The sequence below is a fragment of the Poecile atricapillus genome, chromosome 3 (genome assembly GCF_030490865.1).
Source record: "Poecile atricapillus isolate bPoeAtr1 chromosome 3, bPoeAtr1.hap1, whole genome shotgun sequence".
NCBI lineage: Eukaryota > Metazoa > Chordata > Aves > Passeriformes > Paridae > Poecile > Poecile atricapillus.
The window spans coordinates 70,229,669-70,242,092 of NC_081251.1; the positions used below are offsets into that span (position 1 = coordinate 70,229,669).

The 12,424-nt window shown below is 39.3% G+C and overlaps 1 protein-coding gene across 1 annotated transcript in view; it reads left to right on the forward strand.

Annotated features, from left to right (window-relative positions):
• NID1 (nidogen 1) overlaps positions 1-11,941 on the forward strand; it is a 43,380-nt gene extending 31,439 nt beyond the window's left edge. Inside the window, exons 15-20 of the mRNA XM_058835326.1 lie at positions 145-271; positions 4,230-4,401; positions 5,181-5,338; positions 6,677-6,800; positions 7,536-7,648; positions 9,124-11,941. Of these exons, the coding sequence (XP_058691309.1) occupies positions 145-271; positions 4,230-4,401; positions 5,181-5,338; positions 6,677-6,800; positions 7,536-7,648; positions 9,124-9,245 (816 nt within the window). The 3' untranslated portion in view covers positions 9,246-11,941. The remainder of the gene's footprint in view (positions 1-144; positions 272-4,229; positions 4,402-5,180; positions 5,339-6,676; positions 6,801-7,535; positions 7,649-9,123) is intronic.
• Positions 11,942-12,424: the final 483 nt, after the last annotated feature.

Here is a 12,424-nt window from a genome sequence, read left to right on the forward strand (position 1 = left end):
ATTTTCTTGGCCTCTCCTCCCCATTTCCCCCCTTTCCTCAAGGGTTTTTTTCCACAGGCTTGAGACTTAAAAGTATAATTTAATGCTGCTGATGAGTAACTTTTGTTCAGCCTAAGCTGATCTAACTTGCCTGTTGTCCAACAGGACAGAGTTGTTATTGGAGTTGCTTATGACTGCGTGGACAAGATGGTTTATTGGACAGACATCAGCGGCCCTTCGATCAGCAGGGCCAGCTTGCATGGTGGGGAGCCAACAACCATAATCAAAACAGGTAACAGCCCAAAATTCTTTCTCTTGCTATTCCCTAGGGTTGGTATTTGACTTGAATTTGGTAATATGTACTTCCTAGGTGTTGCCTGAGCTGACTAAGAGTTGTGTTTATACATTAACATGGAATACCATCAGAGGGTGTCTTTGATTTTTGTATCTGGCAAGCCAGGTAGGTGCTGGATAGCTGAGATTTTGTTAAATGTAGTGATTTTTTTCTCTCCTGAACTCTGCCTGTCAGCTGAAAGGACTGGTGAGCATGGAGGCTGAAGAGAACTCCTTGGATTGGGGATCCAACAGCTGAAATGCTTTTAGAAACTATTTCAGCTGTGATTTTCCCATACCTGCCACTCAAGTTGGCAGTTGTAACATGGAAAGTGAGTAAAGCCACCTTGTTTGGTTTTTACCCTTCATAGTTGTTCAAGGATTTGAGAATTAGACTAGAGGGTATTGTGGAGTTTGTGCTCATCCAGTTTGTATCTTGTTCTTACATTCTTTCCTTTAAGACTGCTACTCACTGCAGTCCATGTTAATTTTCATTAGAAAGGTTAAGTACAAGCCCATGCATCTTGGATGATAAACCGTTTTATTAAGTGGAAAGGGCTAAGGGGAAGGACAGGTTTAGAGAACAAAGTGAATGGTTGGGGGAGGTGTCATTAAAAAAAAGCAGCAGCAAAAGTACCTGCAGGCACATTTTAAATACTAGTATCCTCAAGATCCTAGAACACCTGTGAAGTCAAGATACTGGAAGAGGTCACCTTTGCTTTGAATCCTTTGCAGTCATTGTTACAAAAACTTAAGAAATTATTTTAGAAAAATGATCAGCCAGTTATAAAACTCTACAATAAATTTGGTTTTGTTTTCTCTGGATGTGCAGAGAATTGCTGCCTGGATTTTGTGCTTTGGAACACTCAGTTTGTAAGACTCCATCCAGGCTCTTAGGGACAGCATATATGTGGGGGTGGCTTGAATCCTACCATTGTCCTAGGAAGGAAAAAGGGAGAGCTTAAGGACATCCCTAACCATTACAGTTATGTAGCTTCATGTTTCTATACCACTTGATGGCTGAGGTATTTTGTAAGACTTCTTTCTCCATCCCAACATATTTAATATAAAAGCAACTCTAACCTGCAGTGCAATCCTGTGCTTGCCTGTGCAACTCAGAAACTGCAGGGAAAAGATTTTTGCTTTGCACTGTTAATGAATTTTTTTCAGAATCTGCACTTCTAAAGATGGAGAAAATTACTATTGCTTTATAGTATATATAACATTATATGGATATGAAAGAAAACATATAGAAATATTTTAAATGCTTTATATAAAAAACTATATGGATATGAATGTCTGTTTAATGAGAGTATGCATAGGCATTTAAATTCTTGCAGTGTATAAAATGTTGGAAAATTATTTGTGAAGGCTTTCAGCTGAATTTGATTGATCATTTAAGGTAATTCAAAATGCTTCAATGCCACATGGAAACTTCACCAGTTTTATCTGCTATATAAAATATTGTATGTATGAAGAAGCTTTCTCATGAATTCTGTTGTTCTACTGGTTGCATAGGATGTGAATGCTTTTCCTGAAGAGATTGGGAGAGATGTTGGACTTTACTTTTTGTACATTAATGGGCGTTTCAATAAGGATTCAGATCAAAATAATATTGAATATTCAGCATTCAAATTGATATCTTCTACGCAGGCCAAAACTGAAACTTTCAAATTTCATGAAATAGGAAAATTCCTCCCCTTCAAACGACTCATGAGAATTTTTTTGTTTTGTTTTGATCTTTGCCTTCCTCCTCCTGTGAGCTCCAGCTGCTTTCTTCAGTTCATGCATATTTTTGTGGAATGTACTACATTTTTTGTTGGTTTTTTTTTAAAGCTCTTGTGATCTGAGTTGTGCTGCTTTGCAGAAACACTATTTAATTGTGGAGCCCCATCCAGATCTCCTTTATCCCTGCAGCTGTATAGGCTGTGGAGGCTTTCTCAGCTGTGCAGCTGGTTAGGAAAGAGAGCTTTCCTCTGCTGTAATTGCTTGGAGTCCCATCATCTGTGCACGTCTGTACAAACCTGCCCTCAGGGACAGAGCCTGTGACTGTACCAGGCTTGATGACAATATAGTGGGAACACATTTGTGCCTCTGGAAAGACTGGTGATAAATGAAGCCTTTAAATATTCCCTTACCCCTCCCTCCATGGGAGATAGTTTTTTCTGGCTCAACCACACAGAAGTGACATTTACTTTAGACTTCTATAAATCTCCTAACATATAGCTGACATAAGGAAATTGAAACAAGGAAACTAGTCAGGGAGCAGGAACTCCTGAGGATCAGTGACAGCAAATCTTTTGCCAGCTACTGTCTTCTGTTTCCTAAAAAAGTCTGGGAGCTCCTCCAGAACATTTAGTCAGTAACCTCCTGATCCCAGAGACTGGGGACTGCTGCCACTGTCACCTCAAAATGAGGCCACCCTCTGCCATTAGCAAGGAAAGAAGTAGGAACGTTTGAGGGTCTGAAGTAAATGTGAGGTGGTTTCTTGCAGCTGACAGGTCTAGCTCCACAGAAGCACTTAGAGAAATAGAGGAGTAATGTGAAGTCAGTATAACTGAGTTAAAGTGTGCCCAAAAGCCCGCAGAAGGAGTAAAGAAATGCCTGACATTTACTTAACATTTACTTTCTTGCCCACCACCCCTTCCCTCTGGCCATGAGCTGTGAGTCAGAAACAATAAGACACATCTTGCTTGTTCCTTTCCACCTCTTCAGCAATTCATATAAATCTAAAATGTCTAAATATCATCTAAAGATAAAGTGGTAAGCGTAATCCATATGAGTGGGAGAGCAGAGGATGTCTGAACTATTGTGCAACTGTGATTCACAGCAACATCACAGTAGTAAAGTCTAGAGAGCCCTACCCAAAGTTCTGTGCCAAATGCCTTTTCTCCAGAAAGGTTTCTTGTGTCACATAATGTTTGTTTAATGGCTGTCAGTGAATAAACTTCAGAATTAAGGCTAGCAGGCCACATTCTATTCAATGAGTGGATCAGCATTTGAAAGGTGCTTTTTTTCAACAGCTGGCTGGTGTAAAGGGTTATTTCCCCTCATTGAGGGGTAACCATGTACAATTCTTTTCTTTTGGAACTGAAATTGAACCAAAATGATTTATTTATTTATAACTTGTCTTTGACTTCTTTAAATTCCATATGGTCTGCCTGCTTTTTTTTCAATGGAACCTTGAAAAAAACAGCAGTTTCTCATAGTGGCTGAATTAAACTTATAAATTTTTTCGACATCCTGCATCCAAGTTAGAAATTACTAATGCTAGAGCAGTAAGGTCATTATCTGCTATTTCCTGTTGCTTTTGGAACAACTAACTGTCCAAGAAAAGCTGTGTGCATACAGTGCTAAAATGTGTTCCAAAAAGAATAGCTCTGCAAAAACAAAGAACTGGATCTAGATTGCATCAGTTAGTTAATGTCATTGTCTCGAGTGTTTAGAGTTTGAATTTGCTTAATTGCTGCATCAGGTAAACTTAGCACAAATTCAGTTTTCAGAGGGGTGCCATGTATGCCAGTACTAAAGAAGGTGAAATATTAAGGGTTATAAAATCTATTCAATGGCCTTCTAAGGATGGTAGAATAAGATTTTCACAGTACCTGCTGTTCCTTTCTCTGTTATCAACTCTTTCTGTGTTTGCCCCTTCAAGTACAGTTTCTGTGTGCAGTGAGTTTGTTTCATATGGAACTTTTCATTCTAGGTCTTTATGAGAGTTCTGAGTATTTAAATTTTGAGGTAAAATGCATGTTCCTCTTCCAAGTGGTAAGTAAAAAGCAAAAGTAGCTTTTGCTGGACCACAGCCAGAACACTGAAGAAAACTTATCTCTGTTAAAGGTTATCCTTATGAGGCTGACACAGTGTATTGGGAATAAGTATAATACCTAGTAATGTTTTCCTCTGTTCTGCCACAGACTTGGGAAGCCCTGAAGGGATAGCTGTAGATCATCTAGGTCGCAACATCTTCTGGACTGACTCTCAACTGGATAGAATAGAAGTGGCCAGGCTGGACGGGCGCCAGCGTCGCATCCTTTTTGACACTGGCTTGGTGAACCCCAGAGCAATTGTCGTGGATCCTGTGAGAGGGTATGGATGTGTTGTCAAGAAACCTGTGCAAAGCTTGATTTTATTTATCTGATTATTTAATGGACTGAGGAGACACCTGTGTTCCATGCAGAACCCCACTGATGGAGTAGGGTTCTGGGTTCATCATAGACTTCCATCTTACAGTAAATTGTGTGTGTGTTAGGGAGTAAACAACAAAGGTGCCATTGAGGGGCCATGCATATTCTCAGGCACAGAATGTACATCCAAGGAAAAAAACCCTACCACTGAAAACTGGCTATTAATAGTAAAATGTCAGAGAGTTAATGGTCCTCTCTGGGGATCTCTGCTGAGGATAAACCACTCTGATTCCATTGTGTGTTGCTTATTTGGTACACTGAAAAGAAAAATACTGTTTCAAATGGGTCCCAAATGTATGCCAAATACTCTTGCTTTAGCCTGAGCAGACATGATGGGAAATGAGACAGAAGAACTCAAAATGTAGATGTACATTTTGAATGGCCCTCAGAACTGTTGCAGTATGGGTCTTTTTGGCTGGCATTTTGATCATAAGCTAAACAATGGGAGGAAAGCATTTCTTCTTATGTCTGTGCCTGCTCCTTTTGTTTTTAATGAAAGCATATTTACTACATTTTTACTACACTTTTTTGACTTCAATATCAAAGTGCAATACGGCCCCTCTTATTTATTTAAATTATTTAGGGGCTGTGTGTTACTTTTGTGTTCTTAGCATTTTCTTAACTACACCAGTTTTTGAGATTAGTCCTTGTCTTAACTCTAGCCTTTTTATTCTTCCTAAGAAACTTGTACTGGACTGACTGGAACAGAGAAGCTCCTAAAATTGAAACTTCATACATGGATGGCACAAACAGAAGAATTCTTGTTAAAGATGATCTTGGGTTACCAAATGGACTGACATTTGATCCTTATTCCTCAATGCTGTGCTGGGCAGATGCAGGTAAGGGGGGCTAAAATATTTCTTCATAATAGTAGCAGTGTAAACATGTCCAGTCCTGGAATTATGCACAGCCATAGCTTTTGGCTTTAATGATTTATTCATTGCTATTCACATGGGACTATGCCAGCTGAAGGATTTAAATTCTGATCACAAAACTTTCTAGGAGTGCAACAGATCTATGTCTGTGTGTCTTGTATGTGGCTATATTCTTAGGTAGTGCCTAGGGCTTTGCAGAAGTTGTTAGTTTAAGACCAGGGGAAAACCACAGATTTATCTAATCTGCCTTACAGAACGCCATCCTGACACTATTGTTTTAAGGCCTGTAACCTGAGGCCAAGTCTGGCTTATATTTGACTGAAGCAAGTCTTGAAAAAGCAATGCACCCAAAAGATCAAGGGATTAAAGTTCTGCAACAAACCCATTGTTAGTTTTGTGACAGCGTCTTAGCAGTGGGTGGAGGAGAAGTGTACTTTTAATTCTCATTTACATTTTATCTTTTGGCATCTTGCTGTCTTTCACCATGTAAAGTCTTTGCAGGGATGTCTTCCTGTGGAAGTGCTTTCACGCTTCAAATCACCTTTCAAAATTTTTTGACTGGATATTTATTTTACTGAATAAACTAAAATGCTCTCTTTTTCACTGTAAAACACTTTCTCCAACCTTCAAATGTATCTCCCTCTGCTATCTCTAGTTACTTTCTCTCTTTTCCTTTCTTGTTCTCACATTTGCATCTTCTCTTTTTTCATCTAATTCTGAAACACATAACTTAGGAAAAACCTACAGGTGTTTCCATTTATTAGCAGTGTTCCCAGCCTGCAGTGGCTTTGCAGCTAGACCTTTTTACACCCTATTGGCATCTATGAATTAGATGTTCTTCCTGCAGTCTCACCTTCATGGCCCAACCCAGCAAACACTTCAGAAACATGTTCACCAAGCAAAGTTTGCAAAAATGTCTTCCAGAGGTGGGACCAGTTAACAGCTGAAGTACCCCTCCAGAATGGAGGAGGCCTTCTGTCAGCTTCCACACCAACCCGAGGATTCTGGAATCCATAGCAGGAATCTCAGCTTGTGAGCATTGGCCATGGCTGCTTGGAACATCTGTGTTTCTTTAACTTCAGTGTTGTGCTGAGTAGCATTAACACCGGAGTATTTATCCATTTGATTTTTGGTACATGCACACATGTGACATGGAGGAAGGCTTTGACTAAGCAGCACACTGAAAGATTTCCAGGACCTTCCACCCTGTACATGCTTGCATTTTTGTGCCTTTCTTTCATCCCTGATGAGAGAGAGCTCTCTTGTTCTCATTCAAAGGCTTAATTGTTTCACTACCTCCAGGTACCAAGAGGCTGGAATGCATGAACCCTAATCAGCTTGGTAGACGAAAGATTGTTGAAGGGATTCAGTATCCTTTTGGTGTCACAAGCTATGGGAAGAATTTGTACTATACAGACTGGAGAAGGTATCTTATCTGCTAAAGAAATTACAGAGTACTTTTATCATTCTTTTCTCCCTGGTAGAAATTGAAGTATATACTGCATTTCTCATGCCTGACCTCTCACACATTCCTGTTTCGTTGCTTTCTTGGCAATAGCTGATGAAGGGTGGAGTGGATATGTAGAGCTGACCTATTGATGCTGCCAGTTAACTGAGATTTCACTTTTTAGCACAGTGATTTGTCCTAGAAGAAAATGCTTTTAACACTGAACATTCTTGGGAAAGGAGTGGGCAGTAACTTGCTTCTCTATAGCAGCTGCATTGTAGAGGGCAGACATTCATCACTCTTGGCTTTCTATGCCCTATATTATAGGAATGTTCAATCAAAAATAAGGGGAAAAAAAAAGTGTTCACTATCTTGATGACACTCTCTTTATTGAAAATACTCCAAAATGTTGCCATATTATCAACACTTAGAGGTTTACTTTAACCTCTGGAGAAAAAAAAACAGTCCCTGCATTTTAAAACAAATATTTTTACTTGATGTCAATGGTTTTATGGGCTCTATCAGCAATCTCTTACCTAAATGCCTCTATCAATTGCAGCAGCAGTAGCTATTCTTTTGGTTTTGTTTTAGTTTATTGACTGGTTGGTTGTGGTTTTTGTTGGGTTTTGGGGGGGCTTTTTGTTGTGTTGTCTTGTTTTCCCCTATGCTTTCACCTTCATTTCACTTCTGTATATTTCCTTCTGCATATGGCAGGGATGCTGTTGTCGCAGTGGATCGCACAATTTCATTAGAAAATGATAACTTCCAGCCTCACAAGCGCTCACGACTCTACGGAATCACCACAGCCTTTGCTCAGTGCCCAGGAGGTAATCTAGATGATCCTGGAGTTTTTACAGTTGTGTAACACCTTACTGTATAAATGAACTTAGTAGCAGCTCCCATTTGTAAGCTGCTAAATGATTTGGTAGTGAAGATTTGGGTTAGTGTTTAGGTTTCTGTTCAGTAAGAAATTAAAAGCCACTTTATTTCTTTTCCATAAAAGCCATTGTTGTAGTTGCCACATGAAACCAGAACAGGAGGGGGAGAAGGGTCCTGTTTTATCCTTTGTGGAAGGACATATATGATTAAGAGGAGTTGACAAAAATGCCAATGTATTGTCTTCTGAATTGAATGCTATATTCATGGCTAGAGCTTTATTCACTTATTAAGTTTAAACTACAGAAATAGTACGGTCTTCCAGATGTCCTTAATGAGATCCAGTGTTTTTCAAAATGGAATATTCAGGAAACAGCAGGTGGTAGAGTGGCTGTACTGAGCTGGCCCTTCTGCTCTGTTGAATGTTAAGTTTTTCAGATATGCAATTGAAAATATGAGAGAAAGCTGATACCCCTGAAATATAATTTGGTTTTTGTGAAGCAATATAATTGTGTAGTTATGTCATTCTTAGAAAATCACAGGAGAAGCATTCACTGTTTTTTATTACAATATGGCTGGAATTATAGGAGTTATGCTATTTTTACTTTGGGATGAAAAACCCCTTAGGATAGTTTCTCTTCAAATTACTCAATATATGCAATGAAAAACAATTTAGTTGAAGTTTTGTCTCAGAGCTTAAAAATACATACAAATGTCACAATTAAGAAATCAGTTATATTGTTATTACTAGTTAATTCACAGATCCATTTTGATAGGCAGTGCAAAATTAACACTGTGTGCTCTGAGTATATGCTTATATCTCTAATATTCAGGATCTTGGTGTAATTTCTTTCTAAGTCTTATTCAAGTCTGTTTCAAGTAGTTTTCTTGATGGATGTCTTTCCTCTCTGATCCACTGCTTCTGACACTGAGTTCTCTTTCATTTTACTCTTTAATGTTAACGATTCTCCAGCCACCCAATTTGTTTGTGTTTGTTTGTTTTCATGGATCATTCCTTTGTCTTTATATGGTTGGTATGTGAGGATGATGTTCTGTAGCATTTTGAACTTTGTCCCCACATTGCACTTCTCTATTTACTCACTCTCTTCTCTTCATTCTAATATCTGTGACCATGTGGCCAGTTTATGAAGGGTATTTCAGGAACAGCCCACTTGATTTATGTTGCCTCTTTCACTCTGGTATCTTTATCTTTCTTTCATGTGAATGTCAAGTTGACACAAGGGATACAGTGACTCTTATCTCCCCAAAGCATAGTATTCTCCCACTCCTAATCTCATTATGGCTTGTTTCCCTAGTGTAGCCATCAATCTCAACATCTCTTTTACTTGTCTGTTTGAGATTTTGTTGTGGGTTTGCATTTGTTTTTCTCTGAAGTTTTGCATCTCTGTTTGTTTTTTTTTTCCAGGTCATAACTACTGTACGGTGAATAATGGTGGTTGCACTCACCTCTGCTTGGCTACCCCAGGAGGCCGTACTTGCCGCTGCCCTGACAACACAGTTGGAGTAGATTGCATAGAAAGAAACTGAGCATTAAAATAAGCTTTAGAGCTGCAGACACCTTTTGGAAATGTGCTGTAAACAATTCACTCCTACCAACACAATCAGGCCCTAAAGATAAGTGCCCCGTGCTGCTGACAGCAAGCCACAATACACATATGCAGACACACACACACACACACACACAGAGGCAGAAGCTGTTTGTGCAACAGATAAGACAGGGCTGCCCAGGTTGGGTCCAACTTCACCTTATTCCTTGTAAAATTATCTCTTTGCTTTTAAAGGTAAATGTGGAGGCCTTAGTTGCATCTGTCCCAGACAAGAAGGATGTGTCTCTTGGCAAAATTGAAGTAACATAACACAGGACAGAGTAAAGAAAGTGGAAATATTCAGATCCTGAGACTGAATTGTACCTTGGAGTGTGCAGCAGTTTTCTGCAGAAGTGGTATGCTTAGCCCATCATATATGTGTTTGGGCTTTATCTCTAGCTGAGAAAAAGTCAGGGGGTCCCAAGGATGAACAGATAAGGGGGAATACCCAGTTAATAGCACGTATTTGCTGCCCAACCACATTCTTTCCCACTGCCAGTCCTTTCACTTCAAAAACTTGCATCTCAGCTTTTGACTTCCGTACTAAGGAAGTACTTTATCCATGTGTTGTAAGGATTATAATCCTCACCCTAGCTCATGTGATCCTTTCCTACAGCACATGATTTGTTATAGATAATCAACACTGTTTAGTGGATATATTTGAAGTTTTTGTTAGGTTTTAAGAGATTTATCTTTCTTCTGTTTGAGGTGGATTCCTGAGTAGTTCCCTAAAATCCACTAAACAAAATTCAGCTATTTTGAACAATTGCTGGTAGGTCATCGAAGAATGGATGTTGATTCATTGAGAGACAAGTGGTTTTAAAGAGATAGTCACATTTGTTTTCTGAGAGGTTTTAAAATAGTATTTCTACATTTGATTCTATAAACCTCAAAGTGGACTCAGAATTTTATCTTAGCAATCTTTCTTCTTTAGCAAACCATGCCATGCCTTTTTGTAGACCATAAGAAACCATGGCAGTTAAAATCTGATTTTCAGAAAGCGCACCTCTGGTTTGGTGCTTAAAAGCAAAAAATGTAGTTGTGCCCCATTTATGTGCCAGTGTTCAGTAACAGCAAAAACAGTGTTATGAAAATCAAAGTGAAGTTGATGTTTTCATCATCTCCAGTAAGTTTGGAGAGAAAAAATCTAAATGCATACTTGTATGTCAGATTAGCAGTACAAATCTAGGAGTGGTTTGGTTTCCCCACTGTGTGCTGGGAAAGAAGCTTGCCTACAAATCAATGTGTGGCAGAGCAAAAGAGGGCTTGTGGGGCTCCTGCCAGAGCACATTTCACTGTGTCATGATCAGAGCAGTAAGCTAACATCCCCATTTCCTCATTCCCTCTTCAGACACAGCAGTCATAGTTTTAAATAGAGCCAATTCTGAGTCTTAACTCTGTGACATCTTCCTCTTTAATTTTATATTTATCATAAAAAAACCAAAACATATAAACATTTTAAAGATCTTTTTGTATAACTTTTTATAACTTTTAATTCATTCTATTCATACACTTAATCAGGTATGTCTTACTGTAAATATCAAAAATTTGTTGAAATGAAGGTGCTTGATAATTCTTTCTCCAGAAGTATTCACATATCTGGTGAAATATTAAAGTTTACACTCTGTACAGGTATCTATAGTACAGTCAATAAAAATGGTTGGTTTTTATTTTCTATAAAAAATAATGTCATGCCTGTGGAAGGAAGTGATATGTGGTGTCTCAAATATATTCTTTTTTGTGTTCTGGGTTTTAGCTAACTCGTATCTAGTGATTGTACCTCTCTTCCAAGATGCAGCATCATGGGGGAAAAAACTGCTGTTGGGGCTTTGTATTCAGGAAGCAGTAGGATGCATCAAAACAAATACATGAGAGCACTTGAGGAACATAGGGCATTTTTTGTTTTGGCTCAGTCCTTCTGCTGGTTGTAAATTCTTGTTTGCCTTTGTCAAGTAAGCATAGTTCAGTTATCCCTTACTTCAGACTTCTAACAGTGAAAACATAGAACAAGGACGAGAATAAAAAGGGGTAGAATTTATCCCTATGCTCAAAAATGCCCCTGTACTGGATTTCTGGGTGATAGGGTGCTTTGTAAGGAGAATATTACTGGGATCCAAAGGGTGGCATTTGGAGTTACAGCAGGATATTGTTGGTGATGTGTTCTGGAGACTGCACACGGAATTGGACTGTATGCATTGAACTAGTTTTTTTTTTAATTTGAATTAACACAATGTTCCTCTTCAATCATTATAATGGTTATTAATGTACTAAACACTAGTCAGCTAATTTTCTGCAAATCAATCAGCAATGACGAAGATGTCAAGGAAAATATACCTCAGCAGAACCTCCAGTGTTGATGTGTGAGCTTCTGAGTAGTCTGTAGCGCAAACAGAGAAACAAAATCAGTGTGGACTGAGTTTTTAGACTGAGGAATTCAGGTATCATCTGGGATTAGGCAGCACTAAACTAGGGGAAGCTTCAGCAGATCCACATCAGTGATGTAGCTGTGGCAGTTTACAAAACTTCAAACTTTTCACAACTTCAGCATTCCAGTCCCTAGAAATGAGGAATTTTTAAAAACCTCTAGCATGATGTTTTGTGTCTCAGCTAATGTTTGTTCCTAACTTCAACTGCTGTAGCTCAATTCCAAAGTACAGCAAGGGCAAAGCTGTTCCCTCAAGGAAGCCATGGATTTTCCAGCCATGGACCAGTCCCACTGTACCCCAAGTGAGGCAGACAGTGCCAGTGAGGGTAACTGGATTCAGCCCAGGGACCAGAACACCAAGCAAATCTGCAGTGGGAAGAGCAGGTCTGATGTCAAGCTGGGAAACTGAGTCAGGACCATAGATCATAATCAGGTTTGGGCATATGACCAGCATCAGTGATTGGCAGCTAAGTGCACAGAGGTGAGGCAGGCACACAGCCACACTAGGAGGTTAGACAAGACCTGAATCAATGGAGTTGCCTGGCTGTGGCACAGCTCAGGCAAGGAACAGGGTGAGAGCCCCAGCTTAAAAGCATCCTTTAAGAGCAGAGAAAAAGGGTTGCCTTCGCTGAGAACCACCAACAGAGATGTTTGAGGACGAGCCTCTGTTGAAGTTCCCTCAAGTTTTCTTCACA